We start from the raw sequence: 26,644 nt of genomic DNA on the forward strand, positions 1-26,644 counted from the left end.
TCGGAATGACAGTTGACTTTTATTCTGTGCAAGTGTGCTTTTTAAATCTGTTTAGAACTCTCTATTGAGAAAAGAGAACATGTTTAATTTTATTCTTACAAATCTGGACATTTGTGGCATATTTTTGCAATGTAGAAACCGTGGTCGTTAATGCTTTGAGCCAGAAAGAAACCTCCGGGCGCCACCACATGGAGGGGGGAGTAGAATAAGATATCCGCCTCACCCGTATATATATATCACCTGAAAATCAATTTGTCAAAATTTTTGTGCTCTTCGTAATTATTTGAAAACATATGAAAAGTTGACAGAATGCATCCAAAACGTAAGCTAACATGCAACCTGACCTTTACTTCGTGCAGAATTAACAAACTCGACTTAATGAACCATTTTGGGTATCGATGGCGCTCTATACGCATTTGGACATCAATTATCATAGTTATGAGAATTAACATACCAATAAATGTTTAGTGAACTTTGTAGCTCTTTGGCGTAACGAATGAGGAATGATACTTCCACCTGCCGTACCTGTAATTGAAATGTACCAAATATTTATTAACAAATAACTTAGATTGACCTGTCTCAACGAGGGTTAGCGGGAGCGGACGCTTAAGGGCACATGCCCATGAGTTTCATTCAGGGGCGTGTTTGTAAAACGACACAGCGCATTAGTAAAAAGAATAAAAATACTAAAATTTTCACCGGGGTTCGAACCACTGCCAATTTCACTGAATGCTAAAGATGCCTATGCTGTGCCACGGTGACTGTGGTTAACATTCGGCGATTTTCAAAGATATACATATCAACACGTTTCTAGTGTATTGAAAATCATTTTGATTTTGATTTTGGTAGGAATACGGTCATAGAAAGACATATGACTCTACTTGTCTGTTTGTTTTTCATTTAATACAAATTAATTTTGATGAATTGAACTGGTACAACTCTTAGCACTCGTGATAAACGACGATTAATTTAGTAATAATAAAATGAAAACGATGGGTCATTCACGACATCATTTGTAATTTATGTCAAAACCTGGGGAGGACCACACACATCCGTGCTGCATGTATACGTGCTCAATCGATACTCAATGATCCAGACAATAGCGTTTGAATATACCGCCCTGCTTGACACATCTTGTCACTTGCGGGAAGATATACTATAGGCCTACCCTAATAGCTTACAATAGATACCCCACCGCAGGCCCGTACGCAGGGGGGGTGCGGGGGTGCGACCGCACCTCCCCAAATTGGCAAAAGTATACAAAAAGTCCCAAAATTTAAGAATTTGCGAGCGTAGCGAGCAAAAAAATAAGGTTTTTTACGGTTTTTGGTCAAAAAAAGGTCCAAATTTGGGGGGAAAAGTCCACTTTTCACAAAATCACCCCCCCCCCCTTGGAAAAAAGTCCACTTTTTCAAAATCAGCACCCCCCCAAAAAAAATCCTGCGTACGGGCCTGCCCCACCGTAAATAGCTCTGTTCGTTATCTAGCTCGCTGTGCTAGTTTATACACGCAGCGTACGGACTTTTGAACCATATTTTGTTCAAAAATGATAGGAAGGGACTGTTTTCAGCTAAAATGTTGGTTATCAGCAGATGCTTAATGATACCGGGAAGTGTTGCAGAAAGGTAAGCGTACTCTTTATTTATTCAAAATATGTATATCAATAAATTTAAATTTGAAATCCAAAAAGTAAATGTCAGGTCAAAATTCTCACCTTAGAATTATTGTGAAATAAAATCAAACCAAATTTAGGCTCCGCAAACAACGTCCAATTATTCCCATTGGTGTTTGCTACACATGCATATAATAAATTATGATTTGGGGATAATTTGAGAAGAGTTAATGCCTCGAGTTTCAAAATACACCGAGTGATGTTTTTTGATCAAAAACATCGACAATTCAAGACTCTGTAAAAACAAATCAAGAATTTTCTGGGATAATTGCAACTAAGTGCAATGAAAGTTATGATCTAAGCTACCAGATGCATCATTAATTTCCTGACTATGATATTTAGTTGTGGGAAAAGATTACTTTAATGTTTTGGCGGGATTATTTCCCGCCAAAAATTTCAACCAAAAAGAGCATGTAGCCTTAACTCCTGTGCCACTGGGAAGAGAAAATTGTACCATCGGAGAACATTTTGCAAATAAGAAGGTAGGACTTGAAAATTAATCATCTATTCCTATTATATTTATATATATTGATACCTTTAGTATATCGCCTCAAGTTTACCTAAATGTCACATTCTCCCTCCCGCACATTCTGTGCCTGACTCTCTCATTCTCAAACCAATATTTACTATGGTTACGTACCTCACATTGAGGCCCGGGGGTCACTCCCATTGTAGCCTGTACACCATCCGCGATAATGAAAACGCGTAAAAAGGGTAGTTTTTCGTGGGTAAACATGAAATACCGTAAAACCCCGTCTACAAGCATATTGTTTTTTATAAAAGCTTAATTAATTCAAAGCAAGCGTTAATATACCAATACAATAGATCGGTCTTAAAATAATACTTGTTTGTATATGCTTGGATCCGTAATTTATTTGCTCAAACTCCATAATGGCGACTGGATTAATGGAGCTTTCATCAGAAGCACACTATATGCTTGTAGACGGGGTTTTACGGTATTGGAAAAAGGGTAGCAAAATTGCAATTGCTAATACGCGGAAATGAAATTTAGGGTATGAAATTTGATGCAAGGAATAAAATCCCTGTTTAGGGTATTGTTTTAGCCAAGGAAAGTTGATTATCGCGGATGGTGTACACTACAGGCCACAATGGGAGTGACCCCCCCGGGCATTGAGGCCTTTACCAAAACAATCCAATTCCCAAGTTTTGAGGTCGATTGCACTAGCCGTTTTGCTATTAGAAGTAAAAACGTGTTTCACAATGGCCCATAGAACGGTATGTGTGGTATACCACAATTGGGCAATAAGGCTATCACGTTTTCATTTATAACATCTAAACAGAATATAATTTAGGCCTTAAATTTCACTGAGATTATGAGAAAAATATGAGCTTTCTGATACCAAAATCTCCATTTTGATAGAAAAAAGTGGGGGGAAGAGGTTGTCGATCATCTTTAAAAGGTTATCGGTAATATTCAATACTTACCAACTTGAAAAGATGAAAAATCATAATCGTCAAAGTTGGGCAAATTCAAAATGTCGTTCAAATGTTGAATGCACATCATGGATCCGGTAACTCTATAAAGAAAAAAATAATCGTACTGAAGATTCCCAGATAACTAGAAACGCTTTTGCCATTGTCACTGTTATACGGTCAGTTTATAGTAATCTATGGTCTTTGTCACTATACAGAAATGTTAAACCCCATTACAATGTTATAACATTGTATAATGGGTTTTACAAGAGATTCCGTTCCCATCGGACCACTCTTCGCCATACATACATTCTCCCAGCCACATTTCCGTAACATAATATGAAATTTAAAAAAAAAATAAATAAATAAATTTATTTTCGCAGAGGCGGGGTTCGCCATACTACATTCTAGAAACGCTTGCTGTTAGAATAAGAAAAATTTTAATGCTAATTTATTGCACATTCTAGGGAAGCGTGGTTACATTTTAAAATAACCGAGTGAGAGGGTTTTCAAGAAAATATTTTTCCTGTCAAAACTGAAGCATCCTCGGTATAAAAGAAAATATGAATATTAACTGCACATCATATATAACGATTCGTGATACCCAATTTGTGGCACATTTTATGTCGTTTAAGAGGCAGAGGATTTTATTTCAATTTTATATACGCCAAAATATTTTTTTTAATTGAGCAAGAATAAGGATAGAAAAGGCGTTCAAAATTCTATGTGAATATTACATTAGACCCAACCAAAGATTACTGTTTCGTTTTTATGGTAATCTAATCTTTTATTTCCTGAAAAAACATTTTGGGTCTAATGTCGAATATTCACATACTTGATCAAAACATCGAACGTGTATACAAGAAAATGGTAGGTTCCTCTATAGTATTTTACTGACCATGGAAATGTACTGAAACACAAGCACGTGTCAAAATCGATATAATGTATTGTCCATATAGACGCCCATTTATCATGTTTATTGTTGGATTTTTTTGTATAAAACACGCAGTTAACAGCAATTGAGCGCTAATAATACACATTAATGTTTTTAGGCAAATAAAATTCCAAAATATGGTACGTTTTCTGCCTTTGCTTGTCACGTGGTAGGCCTATGTTGAAGTTGCGATTATATCTTCAAATAAGTTTCAAATAGAATCCAACAAGACAAGTGGCCTAGTGGTCTAAGGCGCTGGGTTCATAATGTGTCCAAAGCAGAGCGCCGTGAGTTCGAACCCCGCCTCCGCCAAACTTTAATGAAGTAAAATTAAACTTAAAATTTTACTTTAAAAAAATTTCATATTGGGGAAATGTGACTGGCAGAATTTATGTATGGCGTGGAGTGGTGTGGACTAGGCCTACTTCATCTGGTAGGCTATTCCAAACGTGAACTGCAGAGTGGATGAAAGTCCTATCTGTAGATATTGCTCTAGAAACTGGTACTGTGAGAGAATAGGAAGGCATGGACAAGCTGGGGCGGTTAGCTCTTTTGACTGACTTTGGTAGCAGTGCCTTCTGGTGGACACACGCTGGTGTGCATTTGGTTGAGGACTGCTGCTGTAGCCACTTGACTTCTTTGACGGAGAGATGTGATGTTCAGCTCTGTACTTGCTTCCTCTTCACTCACGCCTATGATTCGAATGTCATTTCTCTGGATAGAGTCTAGTAATCCTAGAGTGCTGGCGCTGGCACTCATCCAAGACATTGAGGCGTATTCCACGCTGAAAGCCAAACAAGAATAACACCCAAAAATTTAGTACGAGTTACTTTAATAAGTTCATTACCATCAATAAAAATATGAGTATTGAGATATGTGCGATTGCTATGACGGTTTTTAAACATAATATAATTCGTTTTTTGAACATTAAGGGACAACTTGTTAGCTTTGAACCATACAGAAATATTAATTAATTCATTATTAACAGAACAAATAAGTTCATCAAGGTTCGGATTGGACATAATAGCATTTGTATCATCTGCTTAAATAAAAAAAGACAAATCTTTCGAAGAATATATAATATCTTTGTGAGTACTCTCAATCATCTGGGAATCTAACAATGAGAGAATAAATTTAATCCATTCAACCAGATTAACGTACCTTAACGTTAACGTTGAATAGATTAAATTTATTCTCGCAATATATAATATCATTAAGGAAAATAATAAAAAGGAAGGGGACCTAATACAGAACCTTGGGAACACGGCATTGAACAGTACTTAAGAGAGATTTTCTGAGAAATACTGATGCCATGGGAAAAAGGTGGAAGATGGGGGTCAGCAAATTTCAACCATATTTTGGCAATTTAATAAGTTTGGATAAGTGTTCATAATAATCAGTATAAAAAAATCTGCTATGCCCCTTCCTGGGAAATATGGGGCCCCTAAAATATGCCCCCTAACACGTATTTCTCTGACTTGTAAAATGCCGTTTTATGCCATTTTTGAACAAAATTTTGGCACCTAAGACAAGCATCTATGAAAGTAAATTTTTCTACACACCTTCTTTCATCCGTTGTCTTTATCAAAAAATATAAAACAACAAATGTTTATTTTGGGATGTTCCATTTATGAACAGGGGTGGGGGCCCATATTTCACATTTTACAACTTTTGAAAAAAGTGAAATATCCTTCTACTTTGTGACGTCATTGTAGGAGTTCCTCAATCTTTCTCACATTGTTCATTACAGGAGAGAACCTCTGTACATAGGTCATTTATATAATGCAATAAAAATCATGGAGACTTTTTTACTTTTCATAGAACACAAACATTTTCCCAATATGTGACATTGGTATAATGATGCCATATACAACACCAACATCAAATATAAGATCTTTTCACTGTAGCAGTCCCTTTTCTTGAGCCAATAGTCAGTTATTGCATTGAGGAGTTAAGAACCACATTTAAGAATGCAAATCAAATACAGGGGTAGGTGTTTCTCTTGAGCATATTGGTAAAATCGCCAGTAGATAGGCCTAATGCTCCTTGAATATGAGCCCCTACCTCATGTCACAAGCTCGTATTCATACATGTTAGTGGTATTATGAATCACAAGCTCCTATTCTGATTCTTAATTATTTCACATGCATCAGTACTTAAGCTGTAGGAACTAGGCCTAGTAGGGCCCCATACCCCAAAGTACTAAATCCTAATAACCTGGGGGTGGAACTTAATGCTAGGAGTGGGCTATAAATGGGACTTGTTTTGTTTTGCTTCGGGATAAGGTTTTTTGTATGTTCTATTTGACCTAGGCCTATCTCAACATGAAATTACAAATGTTAAGCCTGGGTTTTAAAAAAGAATGTGCACAGCAAAAATCCAAAATGGCCGCATTTTTCCCTGAAAATCACATTTTTAGCCATAACTTTGTCATTTTTGGGTCTTTTTACCAGGTTCTGGCGTCTAGTCTATGTTGTTTTGGGTCAATCAATCTATTTATGCAGTTAGAAGTAGTCTCAAATCTTCATGTGTTGAGTTACGACCATTTCTGACCTAATGCACCTTTTTTACCCACACTTTGAACCAGGCCCATAGACCTCATATTTAAATTACAGAAAAGCTAGACAACAGGTTAAAACTTACATAACATTATAAATTGGAAAAACAAAATAGACACACAACATACGTTACATCAAGTAAAAATGTAGATTTTGCACTGCAGACTTTTATACAATTTTGATAGTTTAATGGATTTTATTGTATTTACATTTTAGCAATTTCTTGCATTACAAAAGTTTGTATTACACTTTATATTACTAATTATACGAGGCTTCTTTAATTGTGAGCTAGGATAATTCAAGGAGAAGGCAGTTTCCATGGCAATGGCCATTTATACTAATTTTAAAGCACATTTACCCGGTAACATTTTTCGACAAATTCCCTCATCATGTGAACATGACCTAAACTTTACCCGAAATAGCCAGTATCAGGGATAATAAATTTTCCTTTCCTGATCTTTTTTTACACTGTCAGTAGGGGAGAGCTCCAACCAAGTCATGTGTATTGACCCTTGACCTTCTACGGTGACAGTGGTATCACTGGTATGTTAAAATAAGATGAGGGAGAAAAAACTAGAGCTAATTGCGCATACACATATACGCGACCTTAGCAATAGCTAATTAACTAGGCCTATGGCTAATTAGCCCAGCTATCTAGCATGCATGCATGTATTAAGGCATATAAACAGCCAGCAGTAGTATAATATGCTGATTTTACTGAGAGGTCTTTTTGAAATGCACTGTAATTTGAAATTGACCATAGGGACAATGGGAGCAAGGTTAATTTGTTAGCTCATCTATAGCATATGTGAGTTCAAAAGGTCCAGCAGTTTGGTGTAATTCATTGGAATATACATGTATAACTATAGAACAGAAGTTTGTAGTATCATATAATTAGGCCAAGTAAAATAAAAAACATGTTTCAAGTCCGGGTTTTTGTAAAAAAGGAGGAAGAGTGGACTTTTTATTTTATATTTTCATGGCAAAATCGGTGTGAATACCCATAATTTGAGCTGTTTTAGCATACACAATAATGCCTGGAAAAGGAGGAGGCCTCTTTTTATTTTGTTCTGAGGATATAGGCCGGCCCCTCTAATTTTCATAAAACCTTCCAAAAGTGTTTCTTGTATATTAGCAAGGCTATAGAAATATTTCTGCTTCCTAGATATATTTTTTTTTTTTTTATAACTGAATAAATATATAATTGAAGAAACCTCAAAAAAGGAAGCGGGAGGGTACGTGAAACATGTTTAATTTTTATTTGGCCTTATAATTATTAATTATATTACATAATTATTTTCCATAGTTGTGAAATCATTTTGTTAACCAAAAATTATTCAATATTCATGTAAATATTTCTGTGCAACTTTGGTCATGCGCTATTAGAGTGCGACTTCCTAAGGTATTTTTCTACATACCGGAAGTAATATCTGCATGACCTTTGACCCCAATGACCTTTGACCCCAATGGATGAATACAATGTGTAATGTTATCATGCTATATTACAATTTGTGGAATGACTTAGCATTTTTAGTAACAGAACAGAAAATCACATCAGCCATAATGACCTTCGTATGACCTTTGACCTCAAGGCTAATGCATGTGTCAAGTGACATCATCTTGCTGTGTAATTCGTGTAAGGAGTAGCAGTTTTAGTAAAAATAACAGGAAATAACATTTTCGGCCATAATGACCTTTCCATAACCTTTGACCTTGAGTTGGTCACGTGACATTTGTGCCACCAACTATTGGTCCTGATGACCAAGTAACATTGTTGTACCATATATATTTGCGACAGCAGCAGCATTTTAGGGTATTTGGTCATATACCGGAAGTATCCCCTTAATGACCTTTGACCCCAATTCTGGACAATAACTTTTAGACACTGGGTATAGCTGATGCATGTACCCAAGTGCCATCATCGTGCTGTATAATTTGTGGAAGAAGTAGCATTTTTAGTGAAATCACGTTTTTGGCCATTGACCAGAAGTGGATGACCTTTGACCTGAAGTTGATCATGTTTCATTTGTCCCCCCACCCAATGGTCCTAATGACCAACTATGGTCAACATGGCTCAAAGCATATGGCTACGGTGGCTCATTATAAGATTGACAGAAAGAAAGAAAGAAAGAAACAAAGAACTTGACAGAAACAGACCTTAGCAATTTTGCAAATTGCTAAGGAACAATTTTGCAAATTGCTAAGGAATTATTATCCTCGATACTGGCTATTTAGGAGTAAAATTTTTAAGGACATCTCCACAATATGAGGTAAAATTTACAACAAAAAAAACACACATAATATAAATGGCTAGTTGTTATGTTGCTACGGAAACTGATAAGTGTCACAGGCACAATCTCAAACTGCTGCATGATAGTGTCCTATATCATCATCAGTGCCCTGTGGTCGCTGCTAACAGCTTTCATCCCCGGTATCAGTACCAACGCGCATCAGGTGATCCACTCGAAGGTTTTGTCCCCCGCGTTTCGTCCCCATTATCATCAAGGTAAAACGCAATATACCAACTTTTGTTGCCTCCCTCATCCCAGATGACAGCAACAACATTTTTCTGTGACCTATGACCTTTGAATTTTGGGCAGTTTGACCCCAAATTTTGAGCAATTTGTTGCATTAAAAAAGTTTGTATTACACTTAATGAGTATATTATTGATATATGGATTCTTTAATTTTAAGCTACATGTATTAGGAGATTTCAAAGGAAGGCAATTGCCATGGCAATGGCCATTTATACTAATATTTAAACGAATTTCCCCAGTAATCTATGATCTTTGAATTTTGGGCAGTTTGACCCCAAATTGACCCATTTTCTTCATTTTGAGCAATTTGTTGCATTAAAAAAGTTTGTATTACACTTTATAAGTATATTGATATACATGGATTCTTTAATTTTAAGCTACATGTATTAGGAGATTTCAAAGAGAAGGCAGTTGTCATGGCAATTGCCATTTATACTAATATTTAAGCGAATTTTCCCAGTAACATTAAGCAAATTCGATTTCACAAGAAAAGTAGGCCCTCTCCGAATAACTGCTAACAGAGCCCGTTTTAGTACTAGTTTCGATATTGAAATAGCTGCATCACTTTCTAACATTTGTTAATAAAAACTGAACCTTACCTGTAAAGATAGACAAATTTGGAGCTTAAATGAAAATTTAGGCTTTATTTAATACAGCTAAAAATAAAGAAAAATATTGTCATTTTTAAACTTAGAAAATCACCGTACCTGAGTTTAGCATGAAAATATCGCACTTTTTTGAAAAAGAGAATAAAGTAAGATGTGCTCATTTTAAAACGGAAAAAGTCTCCACGATTTTTATTTGCTCAATTGTTCAACCTATATCTACTTTATCCAACAAGTAAATAACTTTGACAAAAATATTGAGGAACTCTCACAATCATCTTGCAAACTTTGCTTTAAAATTAGGATTTTGCACTTTTCTGAAAAAGAGCATAAAGTAAGATGTGCTCATTTTAAAACGGAAAAAGTCTCCACGATTTTTATTTGCTCAATTGTTCAACCTATATCTACTTTATCCAACAAGTAAATAACTTTGACAAAAATATTGAGGAACTCTCACAATCATCTTGCAAACTTTGCTTCAAAATTAGGATATTTCACATTTACACAATTGCTGAAAAGGCCATTACACCCCTCTCTGAAAATGGAACAACCCAAATGTTGTCCAAAGAATTTTTAATTGTTATGTCGAGACAAAATGTGTATTATTACTGTGAAGTATAAATAAAATGTCTGCAGATGCGAGTTATTACGTGACTCTAATCAAAAGTTAGTGCACATTTCAAAATTTTTGTGTCTGAGAAGACAATCATGAGGGTAAATTTGAGGGGGGTCCAGTATCTCCCAGTGGGGGGTCCTCAAAAATTGTTAATACCTCCACTGTAAATACTCATGGACACATGTTTGATTGACAAAATATGAACAAAATTTGCTGACCCCCATCTTCCACCTACCATCTGAGTCTATCGGATAAAGCCTCTTAAATGAGATTTACAATTATTGAACACAACGTATTGTTTTCTGTTTGAAAGATAACCACTCCAAGGCCTTTCCACGTACTCCATAATGGCGAAGTTTTTCAATGAGAATATCATGATTAATCGTGTCGAAAGCCTTGGAGAGGTCCAGGAATATACCCAATGTATGGTGACCTTTATCAAGATGAGAAACGATCATATTGTATGCCTCTAAAACAGCCATGTAGGATGAATAATTTGTTCTAAAACCAAATTGACTTTGATAAAGTAATGAATAAAATGTAAGAAAATTATAAAGTCTCTTACGAATAATACGCTCAAATATTTTTTGAAAACACAGAAAAAAGGATTGAAATTGGGCGATAATTGTTACATAAATTAGAGTCGCCAGCTTTAAAAATAGGAATAACTTTAGCGTGCTTAAGCTCATCTGGAAAAATTCCAGTAGAAATAGACAAATTAAATATGTGAACCAACGGAGAAGCAATCAGATGTTTAACAGATTTTACAATATCAGGTCTAATTTCATCATAGCCAGGACTAGCACCAGATCTAAGAGAAGCACAGATTTTGATAACTTCATTTGTGTCCGTCGGTGTGAGAAAAAGTGAATTCTGTGGAGATGGAATTTTATTCAAAAATTGATCAAAAGGAACATGTGCAGAAGGAATATTTTTAGCTAACTTAGGACCAATGTTGGTGAAGAAATCATTAAAACCATTGGCAATCATTTTAGGATCAGTTGTTGGAATGTTATTTAAAAGATCATTTAGAATTTTCCAGGTTTGTTTGAGGTTGTGCTTGTGTTCACTGAGTAGATTACGATAATACATTTTCTTAGAATTACGAATCAGTTAAGAGTATTTCTATAATTTACTAGTAAACGCTCATTGGCATCTGTTGGAGAAGATTTGAATTTACGATACAGCTTGTCCTTACGACTGATGGATGTTAAAATAGCAGTTGTGATCCATGGTTTATGAGGAATACGATTCCAACTTTGATTCACACGTTAAGCCTTAATGGGAAAACAACGATTATATAATGCAGACAGTTTATCAATAAATAACTTATACGCTTGGCTAACAGATTCCTCATTTAGAACATGATTCCAATTTGTTAATTCAAGGTGATTTGTAAAAGAATGAATATTACGTTGAGTAAATGAACGACCGTGTGTAGATCCAACAAAATTACATTTCAAAATTGAAATAGAATCAGTGAATTGAAAAATAGGATAATGATCTGTGATGCCAGACACGCATATACCTGACTTAATTTTCTTATCAAAGACATTAGTGAATATATTATCAAGAATTGTGGCAAAATGTGACGTAATCCTGGTGGGGCGATCTATAGCGGAAACATGTTATGATCAAAGAAACTTGTGAGGAAATTCTGAATTTTTGAATCAGTCTCGTGCTGTAAAAGGTCACCCGAAATCACCCGAAATATAACACTGTTTGTTTTCATTTGCAATAACATCAAGACAATGCTTAAATTAGAGTTAAATGAATCAACATCAGTTCTATGAGCACGATAAACATTACCAATAATGATATTCTTACACTTAGAATTCATAATTTCAACGTCATTGATCACTCGGAGTGATCAATGACATTAACAGAAGAGTCATGCTGAATTAAATCAAGATCCTTTCTTAATTTAAAAGAAAGCGAATTGCGAATATACAAAGCAGCACCACCACTTTTCCTGTTTTTCCTTGGTACACTAATTAAATTATTATTGGAAATATCGATTAAATTAGTTTGATCCTCCTTAAACCAAGTTTCCGACAATGCAATTACAGAAAAAGTGTGGTTCAAATTGGATAAGAAAATTTCTATGTTGTCACGGTTTTTGTTAAAACTACGAGAATTTAAATGTAAAATTGAAAAACTGTCACTGAACGAAGCATCAATATCAAGTGAATTATCAAAGTAATAGTTACAAGAGGTAACACAGTTGGGTTTAAACAGATTCTTTGGCATAGCATTATCAACAATATCATCGTACATAGTCCAGTCAAAGTGGGTTTTGACTCACCACTAATTGCAACAGATTTTTTTCACTCCTGTGAATCTCAGAGATGTCCCCTGAACAGCATATAAAAAGTATACTAAAATATACTTGGTGGAAAGGTAGTTTTTGGCGGGAAAAGGTCATACAGGGGTCAAATTAGCCCTGGACCCAGTGCCGTGACCAGTACCCGCTGGAAGTAGTCCTCTGAAGTGGCCTCGCCGGGCGCGCTTCGCGCGCCCTCTCGGCCGCTTCGCGGCCTCGTTGGGCGCGCTTCGCGCGGCCTCATAGTCCGAGGAACTGAGCCAGTTCTAGGGTCAAATTTCAAAATCGCTCCAATCATTTTAAAAACTATACCAAATTATTCCTCTAGTCATAAGGATTCAGAAAAATATAGTTTGTGATGTACGGTTCTTGAGTTATAACCGAAAAGGTCAAAGGTCAAATGTTGGGTTCAACAGAGGTCAAAAAACTAAAAATTGTCTGGTTTTAACCAAAATGGTCTCAAATTGTTCGGCTTGCAAACATAATTCATTTAAAGAATATTTACACTGTTTAGGTTGTTTAATTACATGCGTAACATCGAAAACTAGGTCGGGGTCAATAGAGTTCAATGGTCAATGACCTCTTTTACCCTGCTACCTAGGTAACGAAACATCCAAGATATGGGAAACTATTCTTATTTTGGAGTGTTTTTAAAGGACGAACACATTGAGACCATTTTCAAGCATTTTTTCGAAGTTGACCCACGTGGAGCCCAAAATTTGAAATTTGACCTTTTTGCTTATAACGTGAGAATGATACATCAGAGATATGACAAACTATACTTTTTCTGAATCCTTAAGACTAGAGGAATGCTTTGGTATAGTTTTTAAAAAGATTAAAGCAATTTTGAAATTTGACTGTATGACCTTTTCCCGCCAAAAACTACCTTTCCACCAAGTATATTTTAGTATATTTTTGGTATGATGTTCAGGGGACATCTCTAAAATGTATAAAAGTGAAACAAATTCTGTTGCAATTAGTGATGGGTGACACCACTAATTTGTTTAGATTGACTGGACTAACAAGAAAGGATTCAGTTTTAAACTTAGCAGCTTATTATATTCAATGGAGTTATTAAAATAAAAAAGATTAAATTTAAATTCATTATCATCAAGAATGTGATTGAATGGAAATAAATTACCAGTACAACTAAAACACATCCAGTTATCAACAACAGTATTACCATGAACACATCTTTGATGATAGAAACAATTACAGTATTTATAAGTTATCATAACATTACATTACACTAAAGAAATGGGGTATGAAAAATTAAAACATTAAGGCCACAAAACATGAAAGCCATAGAGAGCCCAGGCAAACCACCAGGGAAAACATAAGATAATATAAACAGAATATAAATAAATAACAAATTAAATTATTTGGATAAATGAATAAATAAATTAATCAATTAATTAACCAATTAATTAATCAATAATCAACTAATTAACCAATAACTAAATGATAAGTTGATGAGTTAAATAAATAAAACAATTCAATTAAAATTCAATCCAACGCATCAGAGATCAAATGGAATAAAAGGGAAAAAATAATGAGATTAGAAATCTAATCTAAAATGAGAAATAGATTACGACATGAACATATCGTTTTCACAAACTGAGCGAAAAGCGAGCAGGAGAAGGATCAATGGTGAATAGGAGAAAAGGATTCACCCGCTCACTCAACAATGCTCAATCATGAACGAAAAGAACTGGAGCACACAATAATATCATGTCTAGAGTTGGAAAAAATTAATATTGAAATAATAATAGTAGTGAAAACAATAATATCAATAATCAATAAGTATGAACAAATTAAATTAAATTAATAAAATAATTTAATTGGGGATATATAGAGAGAAGTGCAAATAAATTAATTGATCCATGGATAAGCAGTGTAATAAACAACATGGTAAAAAGAAGATGGTCCCACCCACATCGTCATCATCCCTATATCTTCGTGTTAAAAATTGCCGTGATAGTACAGCGAATCCTCTCGTTTTTTAACAGCTACGCATCGCGATTTTGTTCGAGATAGGCCGAGCGACTCAGGCTAAGCATACCATGACTATCATATGAGATACCACAGTGTTTATCTCAAGGACAATATTGTTCAAGGTTGCGCCGCAGGCTTACAAAGAAACAATAGCAATCAAGCTTAAACTTTAAATTAGCACCCGATAGAGGGCAGGGCCTGAAGAATGAGGGAAATTATAGTAAATATTTAACGGAATAAACTGCATAATCATATTATTTAGATTTATTCCGTTAAAAATCTTATTTTAACTTATCAAATTACTAGTTTTTATATTCTATGGTGTCAAATATTTAATATGTGATCCTGTCTTCTGGAGTACAAGAGTATACTCTCACATGATACTTAATATGTGATCCTAATACAGTATCTCATATTAGTTTTCATGTTCTCCTACCCACTATGGGTGGCTATTTGCTTAACCTCATTGGCATTGAAATAAAATGGAGCACCAAAATTGTTATTTTCCTTGGTCTTGTTTAAGGAAAAGAAACATTATTTGTTGTTATTTTCATTTTACCTTTACTTTAAAGATGTTTATTCTCTATCAAAAAGATACACATTTGTAGGCGGATTTTTTCAAATGTCGAAATGAAATGCGCGCAAATTGAAGTGGGGTGAATTATAAAATATCCAATAAGTTGGACATATTGGGATTAAAAAAACTGGAGTTGAAGTCGAGTGAGGTATGAAGGACTTAAAGTAATGCTAGAAAGTTTGTTTGAACAGAAAAAAGAAATTGAAATAACACAAAAATCAACCGTTTTAAGTTAAAGTCAGTTTCAGAGCTGGTGCTTTTATCATGCATTGTGTGCTCTCATTCAAAATACATGGTACCTCGTGGACAAATAATGAAATTGGGTATCGTAGCAAAAGGACTCATAAAAATTAAACGGTAGATGTGATTGACTTTATTTTTTCACAACGGGTGCGTATTGAGTGTGGCATTTATAGAAACTTTCAATAATTGGAAAGTTCAACGTGGTTCTTACATAAATATCGATTCTTTGCTCTATTGCACTTTTTTTGACTCACCCTGTATAACACAATGCATATGTAAACTTTCTTTGTCTGTGTCAATAATAGAATATTGATTTCAACGGAGTATTGAGCTGTATGGAAAAAAATATTTATAATACAGGGTGTTGACACTGTGCCACCATCAAGCTACAATTAAAACTCGATGGTCCCACAAACAGATACGTACACTCATTTCAAATGTTTAGTTTTAGTTTTGGTTTTGGTTTTGGTCACGTGGTTTCCTATTGTCCTGCCTAACCACTTGAATCATAAGATATCGAACTCATTCTGTCTACCTTTTGTTAAAAACTGAACATTTGTGTCAGTCAGTTTCGGTTTTGGTTTCAGTTTCTTATAAGTGGTATGAAGAAAACAATTATTTGGTTTGAAGTTACCTACTCAAAGTATACAAAAGAAATGTACCAGAATCGATGGAAGGCCATTATATGACCTCTAACACTGTGAAAGTTTGACGCTGAAAATCACACTGAAAACCATTTTCAGCGTTACTCTAGCCATTTCTATTATTACTCTGGGTATTTTCAGCGTGCCTGTTGTCTAGGGATTATTATTCATAACAAAAGCATCAGAAAATATATTTCAGTGTGATTAGGACCATTTCAGTGGGATTAATGAATGGCCTCTCATTTTGAGAATGTTGCAGTCAATTTTCAGTGTGATTATAGAGGCCCTGCATGAAATTATTGATTGACTCCAAACAAAGGATTTGAACCGGTGTCCTTCACCGTAGTTGTGGCGGAGTGCAGTCCATTCAATCAAATGTTGTCATCAACCTATTTGATCGTAGTGCAGGATTATGTGTGTGAGACGAACTGTCACGAGCTTGTCACGGTAGATTGCAATCATGCTTTTGTTGAATGCATTTGAGTAGTCCGTCATATTTACGGGATGATACGTCACATGCAAGGCCTCTATAGACATTAATCTGATAACAAAAGAACTCTTTTCAGTGCTATTTCAGTGGTATTATCTATTGAATAATTTTTCAGCGTTACTCTGCAGTTTTCAGTGTGATTTTCAGTCTCAATATCTCATAGTGTAATAACCTAATGACTTTTACTGAAGCAATTTCTATGTTGGTATTAGGCACCTGCACTATTTATACCCAGCTCTGGTCAGATCAGGGAATGGTCAGATAATGCCCATTATTATTGTTTAATTAGTGGTCACACTTTACTTGTCAATGCTTGTTGACAGCTTATCAGTAGTCGGATCAGCAGGGGTGCAATTGTATCCTTTTTCATAGAGTAAAATTGTTCAAAATGTTTATTGTCGAATGGTTCCTAAAAACCATATTTGTGAACGGATTTCCATCGTTAACAAAGCAAAATGTATGTTTAATATATTAATTATTTCATTAATAGCAATTTCCTAAGTTTCCATCCATAAATAACCACAGAGCATTATCTGTTTATAAAATAAGTGTTTATTTTCAATTAGCCATCTTATCAGTAAAACTGATAGGAGGCCAAATTATAGTCAAAAAACAGATTCTTTGTCTGGTAGTCCCGGCAACCCAGTCTGTATGTGGCTCAGTTGTAAACATACACAACAGAAACCGGCTGTGAAGGAGCCTATATGCACGTAAACAACTTTCTAGTACATGTATAATAAAGTCCGTTTTTGAGTATAATAAAGAAAGTCATGCATTGGCAACATGAAGGAAATACCTATTGCTAACTTGGTAAAATGCATACTCGTAGCCCAATCGTGTACATCATAGCACCCAGTTTGGGTTTGTAGTTTCGAAATGTTGCAATTAAACATTAGTTCTTTCAAATATGAAACGCTAAAACACAAATCTAGAACAAACAATCATTATATTTAGAAAGATATAGCAAACTTTCCATGATAGAGATTGGACCCAAGACAAAGTACACCCAAATTAGGTGACAATTCAGAATTAAGCCATGGCTGGAAAAAAAATCCAATGGACAAAAGTATTGTTTTCTCTGAGCCATGAAATGGTTTCAGACTATATTAGTATATCTGAATTACTTACTGACTGGACTGACTGACTAGCTTTTTGGTCGTAAATAGACATATTATCTCCAAATGCCAAGAAGGTATGGTCACCCGTGTGATGTCAATGAAAGAGGAAAAAGTAACACACTACCCGGGGGTCACACTTATCATAAGACCCAGGTCAACATTCATGTGGGTCCTTTTCATATCTCGAAATGCCAAAAAGGTATGACTCCCAATGGTGTCAAATGAAAGAGAAAACAGTAAAGAATATAATAAAAATAAATGCTCATAAAATCCGGGTCAGTATTCATATTTTTGCTTCTTTTAATATCTCGAAATTTCAAGAAGGTATGACCCCCAGTGGTGTCAAATGAAAGAGTAAAGAGTTAGGAATGTAATAAAAATATTTTCCTCACGGGAGAGACACGCCTCATCAGACTTGGGTCAATAAAAACAATTGCCCAACCGGGGGTTATACATAAGACCCGGGTCAATGTTCATATTTTGGCTCCTTTTCATAATTTATGGAACGTATGACCCCCAAGTGGTGTCAAATGAAAGAGAAAAGAGTAAATAATGTAATAAAAATATTTTCCTCACGGGGGAGACACGACTCATAAGACTAGGGTCAATATTAATATTTTGCGTCCTTTTCATATTTCGAAATGTCAAGAAGGCAACTCTGTGCAAAAGATGTTGTTTTAGAATTGCCCGTGTGTCATTATTACTTGGTCGATTTAGAACAAAAGTGATGTGTGTTTAAAGGATAATTCACACCTTCTGTAGATACCATAAAATGTGAAATCGACCAGCATCTTCACATCGTTTTTTATGTAAATATAACTGTACAAATTCAAATTTAACCACGCACTTGTATGCAGTATAGCATAGCAGTAGTGTCATGTTACTCACACTGATCGCCTGCTGCACAGTAAACCCCGTGGGCTGGTGGGAAGTACTTAAATCATCCTCTGTGTATAGTCCTTGCCCCTATAATATACATATCTTACTTGTCACCAATGCGCTATAATTTTTGAGAAAAAATGTAAAAATAGGCACAAAATTGGCCATGGGTGTAGTACCCCCTTAAATAACATTATGTTAAAACATTTGCAGTAGGTTATCAAAAAATGTTTTTTAATGTTATGAAAACGTTTTATACCCTTTGCTGGGTACCTAAGCATAGAGAAAATGCGTTTCTTTTTAAAGAGTAAAATGCACGCACCAGTTTTTGAAAATGCGCAATTAAATGCATGATTTTTCTCCCCCCCCCCAAAAAAAAAAGTTCAAATTATGCAATATTTTACTGTTTTTCTTCTATATTTTCTGCGACGGCTATTTTTCTATACTTTTTTATGGATTGCGTTGCAGATCATTATGGATTCTTTGATTTTAGTGAAAACTTCAGGTTTTTGAAAAATGAGTACTTAAAAAATGGTTATTTTGGGCAAATCTTAAAATTCGGTGTTTTTTGCGCATTGCGCATTTTCCCTGTCCTTAGGTATGCCACAATATACGGTCGAAGCCCCATGGTTCAGCTAATGGTGGTACGCGTTTTAGTTTAGAAATGTCCTTACCTTTCTTTGTGGATAGCATTGGCCATTAGTTGTGCATCGAAAGTAGGTCCTGTAATGATTGTAGTACTTCCTTTAATCATGGGCATTAATGCTCCAACTTGTGCACCTTCTGTCCCAAACGACATGATCAGGGCATTCCTGCATGACTGAGTATAAATATAATGTATATATTATTAGCTTTTATTATGTATGGAGGCACTTCAATATGGAATAGATATACGTGTATGGTTGACACTTTCACAGTAAGGGACATTTGGTGAGAGCAAAATGTAAATAAATATGGGGTCATTTTCGTATTTTAAAATGAAAAGGAGGTATGACCCCTGAGTGGTGTCAAAAGAAAGACACGCATGACCAGAAAGGCGCGTTCCTTGTGCTTTTAGATCTAAGTGCCGCCTTTGATACTGTGAACCACAGTATCTTCTTCAACAGATTAGAGTGTGTGAATGGCATAACAGGAACTTCAGATCATATTTCAGCAAAAGAACAACCTGTATTTTGGTTGACAATGTGCACTCTGTTCCTCATGATATGCGCTATGGACTTCCACAGGGGTCGATCGTTGGACCAAAATGTTTCACGATTTATACCATACATATTGGAAGGATCATAATAAGAACAATTTGTGCTATCTTGTCTACGCAGACGATATTCAAATATAGTTCTTTCATATACCTTCAGATTTAGCATCTATTCAGTCGACTCTTTCTGCACTTCAAAACTGCATTGATGAAATACATCTCTGAGTGAGTGAAAATATGCTAAATATTTTATTGCCACCTCGCCTCATTTTAAACGTTCTTTACCGGACAATCAGTTGCAAGTTGGAAATGACATCATCACATGTAGCAAACGGCTGCATGCAATTTCGTTACAATTACATTTCAAGACATAACCGGATCATGAATATCCTTGAAAAGGAAATTAAAAAATACAACAGGTGTGATATCTACCGTGAAAAGATCATCTCGGGTGCCCTGATCACGAATGACGATGATGAAATTGAATTCGCAAACATCTTTCAGGACATTCAAGCAAGAAAACCAGACCTATTTCTCATTGATCACGAAAACATGAAGTGTTTCATCTTGGAAGTAACTTGTCCTTTCGATGCTTTCATTGAGGAAAGTTACAACACAAAGTTCCAAAAGTATACTCCTCTTTGTAACTTGCTCACATTGTGCGGATTTGATTGCAAAATCCTTGTCTTCGTGATTGGGTCACTCGTTTCCGAAGTGGGTTGAAGAAACTTGGCTTCCCCAAACGTGTTGCCAAGGCTGTTGCCAAGTATGCTTCTGTCAGTTCCATGATTGGAACCAACATCATTTGGAGACTGCGATACAGGCTCACCAAAATCAATTAATTCTTCCTGTTCAATTTCATGTTGTTTGTAATTTATTCATGTAATGATTTATAATGCCGCTTTGGTGGCCCAAATGTATTTGTTCATTATTGAATAAAAAATTCGTATATGTGTGTTACTTGTGACTGTTTACAAACTGTTCATGAAACTATTGGAAAAAAGAATTATACCTTGGATTGTTGATAATAACAGACTTTCTGATAATCAAAAAGGTTCAATGCCTAGATATGGGTTACAAGAACATGTGTTTTGTTTGAAAAGTTCAATTACTGACTTTCGTCATCAATCAGGAAAAATGTTTGTTACTTTCATTGACTTGGCTGATGCATTTGGCAGCATAAATCACGAATTCATGATCGTTTCACTAAGAGCTTATGGATATCCAGAAACAATAGTTAAATTAACTCAAGATATTTATACAAATTCATATTTCCAAGTTGAATCTAGCACGGGTTATACTGATTTCATACATAGACAGAGGGGTATAATACAATGGGCGGCAATAGTATTGTTTCCATTCCTAACCCTGTTCAGGGTTATGTTGATGACATTGCATTATGTAGTACTAGTAAACAAAATCTCATCCAAATGTGTGAAAAAACAGGGATCTTCGTTAACAGCACTGGTATGGAGGTAAAATATAGGAAGTGTGCTACCCTCCATGGCCAAAGGACAGGAAATAAGTGGAGCAAAAGGGATGATACATCCGACATAAACATTTCCATTCAAAATCTCCCTATTCCAAAACTTGGAAAAGATGGAAAATACACCTATCTTGGTCATGACATAAGCTTGGATGGTAAAGCTACCGATTCACAGCTTATTTCCATTATTCAGGAATTTAATGATACGCTTGATCAGATCAGTAAATGTCCTTAGCCTATAGGCGCCAAAATCCAGGCCATAAACGTTATGGCAATTTCGAAACTGAATTTCTTTTTCTGTAATATTACGATTCCTTTGAAGACACTTACGGCCATGGAGGATAGCACTGTAAAACATTTTCGTGAATGGTTTAATTTAAACAATTCATCCAATAGGGATATCATCTTTATCCCTACTTATAAAGGAGGATTAGGAGTCTTAAGTCCATTAACAATGTATGTTGCTAAAAAGGTGTCTTTTTTATTACAATGTAGTCACTTATTACCGGTCTTACATTACGTCGGTAATAGTATCGGATATAAGTGGCAGTGTGAATTAGCGTCGGATATAACTATATCTGACGTAATGTGCTTTAAATCCGACAATTTGTTCACACAGTCGGACTTAAATTACGTCGGTTATAGTATACAGATATATACTGCCATGAGAGGTTCTGGTTAAAACTATGGGCCCGAGATGAGATCAATAGTACTATTTTAAATAGTATTAATTGATCTCAACGAGGGACCATAGTTTTAACCAGAACTTCGAATAAAGGCAGTATATATTTGTTTTATATACTTCATTAATATATTCTTTGTTTATTGATTGGTTAAAAGAAAATTATTTGACGTTTGGACTCTCCAGCTTCTATCGACCAAGCACAACCTATATTTTGCCCTTCAAAATAATCGAATAGGCTAAATCGGGCTAACTAATTACAGCAGCGCGAAATCACGCTATGGCAGTTTCGCGTGCGCGAACCGTTCCGTCGCATCGAATGCGCGCACGCGGAAGGCATGGTCAAAAGTACTATTTGTGACCGTACAGCACGAATGAGCCGTAAATGTCCTCAATTGTATTCTGAGTTACAGTAAAATGGGCATGAAGGTCATATTCATAGGTATTTCAATTTGGTGCTACGTGTATCTCATTAAATGAGGTACACGTAGCACCAAATTGAGGTACCTATGAATACGACCTTCATGCCCATTTTACACTGTAACTCAGAATACAATTGAGGACATTTACGGCTCATTCGTGCTGTACGGTCACATTTACGGCTTGGAGGTACTATTTACATTGAAAATGTTATTTACGGATATGAGTACTGATGGTAGAACTATTTTTGGTCATGCGATCCACTTTTAACCAATCAATGAACAAGAATATATTAATGAAGTATATAATATCGGATATAAGTGGCAGTGTGAATGAGCGTCGGATATAAAACAAATTACTATATCCGACGTAATGTGCTTTAAATCCGTCAATTTAAAGCTGAAGATGACCAGGGTTAAGAGCTGTTAAGAGCTGTTAAGACCGATCGAAACGTTACGTCCGGTTATAGTAATTACGTGTGGACATGCAGCACTATTATTATTTAATTGGGCTGTCGGATATAACTGTGAGCATCACTCGCGCAAAATTTTAAGCAGAGTCATAGGCGTAGATCCCGGGGGGATGGGGGGATAAATCCCCAATATTTTGCCAGGGGGATGGTCCATACAATCATCCCCCCCAATGTTGACGCCTGATAATGGGTTTCTGACCAAATTAACCTCATATTTGCCCATTTTTTGCCCCCAAAGTGCAAATTTTCGCGAGCTCCGCGCGCATTTATTCTACTTTTACACCATTAATTCATCAGTTTAGCTTCAAAATAGCAAAATTTTTCGCGCGCTTTGCGCACAATTGAACCAAAAACTTATTCTGTCGCCAAAAGGTGCTGGATTGACTATACTTGAAATTTTTTTCCAACTCCATCCCCCCCAATGTCAAAAAGAAATCTAAGCCACTGAGTATAGTAATTTACTGCGTGATGTCATCATGGCTGCAGCTGGAAATATTAATATAAATAAACGCAATAGAGGGGTCAATTGGAATGACAAGGAAACATTGGCTATCCTCAAAATTTGGAGAGACACGGAAAGTATTTCTGGGATAAAAAAAAGCTTTGGGAGGAGCCACGCTATTACATGACAAGGGGGGATTCCCCATACGGTCGGGGGACCAGATACATGCTAAGATAAAGGCACTGAAAACTCTCCATCGCACCCTCCATGGTCGGGTGAAAAGTTCAGGTGCAGGCGCAATTGACCATCCTTATTGGGATGACCTACACGAGTCTCTAGGGGGATGGGTAGCAAATGTAAACCCTCAAGAGGGCTCAGTGGGGGGAGCAGTATGGCCCTGGATGTAGATGGAGATGACATTTATTAAGCCATAAGTATGATAACAGAAAGGCATGCAATTGGATTGTATAAGATGATTAGGGGGGTCCCAAATATACGGAAAGAAAAATAGGGGGTGTCATAAAATATTTTTGATGACCAAAATGTAGGGAGTCACAACACAACATGACTACAGATAGTGTGTTTATTTTATTCCAAAAGACTGATGCCTGTTTTGGGGGGTGCAAACGGTGGGGAGGGGGTCATAAAATCTTTGCTGACGAAATAGGGGAGGTCGCAATTTTATTGAAGCAGACTTTTTGTAATTTTGTAAGATGTCCACCATGTAGGGTCTAAAGAGGGGCGTTTATTGAAAGTGAATTTTCAGTGAAAAAATTTTAAATCGGGTTAAATTTTCTGATGATGCTCATGTAGAAAGGAGGGATTTATGACCGGTAGTAGGCTTATCGGACATAACACGTCGGACATACGCTGGCGAAGTTACGCAATTTATCGGATTAGGCCTGGGTGCTTAATCTCGCCGATTAAGTCTGCGGCGTGCCCGCAACCCAAGACGCAGACCCAAGCCGATGCGCCTATGCTGAGAAATAAAATACTGTTGCGATATGCACTAACAAAATGTGTGTCTGCTCGATGAAAAGCCATGTTCAGTCACCCGTGCATCGGCTTGATCGGCCCAACTCCTACATTTCTCGCAACCGGCTTATAACACTTGACAACAATACCCTAACAAATTAGTGTCCTTGAGTGCGTTGATGAATGAGGCCAATGTTTACTTAATAACATTAACTCGATCTCTGCTGCAAACCCAACATTTTTACACATTTTAAAATTATGTGCATACTTTACTCCTATGGTAGGTTAGTCAAAATGGCTGTAGTTTGAAGCAAATGCTATTTACCATGATGACGTTTGCATGATAACATATTGAAAGTAATTGTTCAACAAAACTTCACCTCAGATACTAGCAATGGTTAAAATTCATGTATTATTGCAAATAATCAGTGATAATGTATGATGTCAAGAACCTTTTACGGGAAATATATATGCTATATAATTATATCCTATATATATAATTTAAAACAATGGTGAAACCGATAAAAGAAAGAGAGAAAAAAATGAAAACCTATGAAATCTTTAAAGCAGAACCAATGTGCTTTATACCATTTCTATGCTTGGATGATATCATTATGACCTTCGATGTATATTCTTTGCCGGATTATATCGACTGATCCGCAAATTGCTCACGGTGAGTAAACTCAAGTAAGTACTACAATAAACATTAATATAAAGGTTTTGAGTAATGAATGGCAAACTGCAGAGCAAGAAGATGACAAGATGTTGCGAACTCGATGCCCATAACTGGTCGCGAAATCGCAACCAGGTATATGGCTACACTGTATCATGGAAGTAATACACATGGAAGCTGGTCAAATACTACATGAAAGTGAGTATCATACTTGCCGCGATACTGAACAAAAGAAGTACAGGTGAAAGTGGAACAATTGAGTCAACGCATGGTCAACGTGTACCATGCCTAAAATCAAAGTTCCCGCTCAAAAATCAATAGCAGTACGAGGTCGTGTACTAAGTCCTGGCAATGGGCTGTGTTATATTACCGCAGTACATGACTAGTTTTATGAACACAAACATATTTTATAAAATCCCTACGTAATGGTCAGAATGCTATCAGTTTAATTTATACAATTTTATTAAAGTATGTAATTATGTGAAAACCTACGGATTAAATGTATATATATGCTAGACTCTCAGATAGCAGTTTTAAAACAGAAAATGAAGTGAAATACAATTTATTTTAAGCAGAATGTAAAAATAATACCCGACTCTGGAACATTCTGGTCAACAGCAATTTCGGGCACCCCCGGGCACACAAATAGATGCGGGATTCATTTTATAATATAACGCATGTACCAAGTGCGCATATCAATTATTACCGCTAATTAGCGGTTTAGACGTAAATGCAGGATTTCCAATATTTTGAAGTTTAAGAAAGTTTGTAAGTATAGGGTAGAAATCGATATTTTGATTGGATTTATGTAATTATGGATTACAAATCTAACATCCCTGTCACTTTTTTCCGAATAAAAACAACATACTTGAAACATAATCAAGGAAAACACGAGTTTTGCTCATAATAATAAACCTGTAAATAAACGAACTGGCAATAAAGGCGGCAAGTCTGATCCACATCAAAGACACGCTGACTACATTGTTATCACAATAGCTTGATACGTACCCTCTATAGAATGTTACGTAAATAATTCAATAGGTGTTGGATCGACCAGCTTCCATGTCTCTTACTTCCATGACTGTATTAATTCATCGGCGTACTGCGGCTTGAAACTGCAAGACGCAGTAGAGCCATCGAAATGCAGAGGTAATCGGCGAGATTAAGCACCAGGTCCTTAATTACCCTAGCAATAGGTGAAAACAATTTTGAACATATAGATTGAATACAATACTGGTCTTTTCAAAGATACTAATCTTACAGGTGCAAGTAATCAGCTTGATTCACCTATTGCTATGGTAGTTAATCCGATTATTACGTAACTTCGACAGCGTATAGCGCTATTGCCGACAAATGTGGACGCACTAAGGGATTAGCGGAAATATTTAATTCGATCGGACATAAGCCTAGATAAAATATTACCGGTAATAAGTGCATGTGTGAACACAGCTTGTCTAAATGCTGATGATAAAGTACAGTGCCCGATCGTTCTTTCAGCTGCATATGACAAAAAGAAAAGCGATTTTTCATACTTAGGATGATCCTGGTGTTGCTTTGTTTGCGAATTGTGAAGTGGATGGAGATGGCAGAATAGTCAAAAGGGGTAAGGTCAACTGGCCTAAATCCATTTGGGTTGAGTTAAATGAGCTATGTATACGCATGGAAGTAATACAC

At 35.9% G+C, this 26,644-nt stretch overlaps 1 protein-coding gene across 1 annotated transcript in view; it reads right to left on the reverse strand.

Annotated features, from left to right (window-relative positions):
* Nucleotides 1–19,424, reverse strand: part of LOC140163752 (medium-chain acyl-CoA ligase ACSF2, mitochondrial-like) — a 30,588-nt gene extending 11,164 nt beyond the window's left edge. The window contains exons 1-3 of the mRNA XM_072187069.1: nt 19,300–19,424; nt 13,821–13,873; nt 455–525 (exon numbers count right to left, since the gene is read on the reverse strand). Coding sequence (XP_072043170.1) covers nt 455–525; nt 13,821–13,873; nt 19,300–19,424 — 249 coding nt within the window. The remainder of the gene's footprint in view (nt 1–454; nt 526–13,820; nt 13,874–19,299) is intronic.
* Between the last annotated feature and the right edge of the window lie 7,220 nt (nt 19,425–26,644).

This window comes from Amphiura filiformis, chromosome 11 (genome assembly GCF_039555335.1).
Source record: "Amphiura filiformis chromosome 11, Afil_fr2py, whole genome shotgun sequence".
Taxonomy (NCBI): Eukaryota; Metazoa; Echinodermata; class Ophiuroidea; order Amphilepidida; family Amphiuridae; genus Amphiura; species Amphiura filiformis.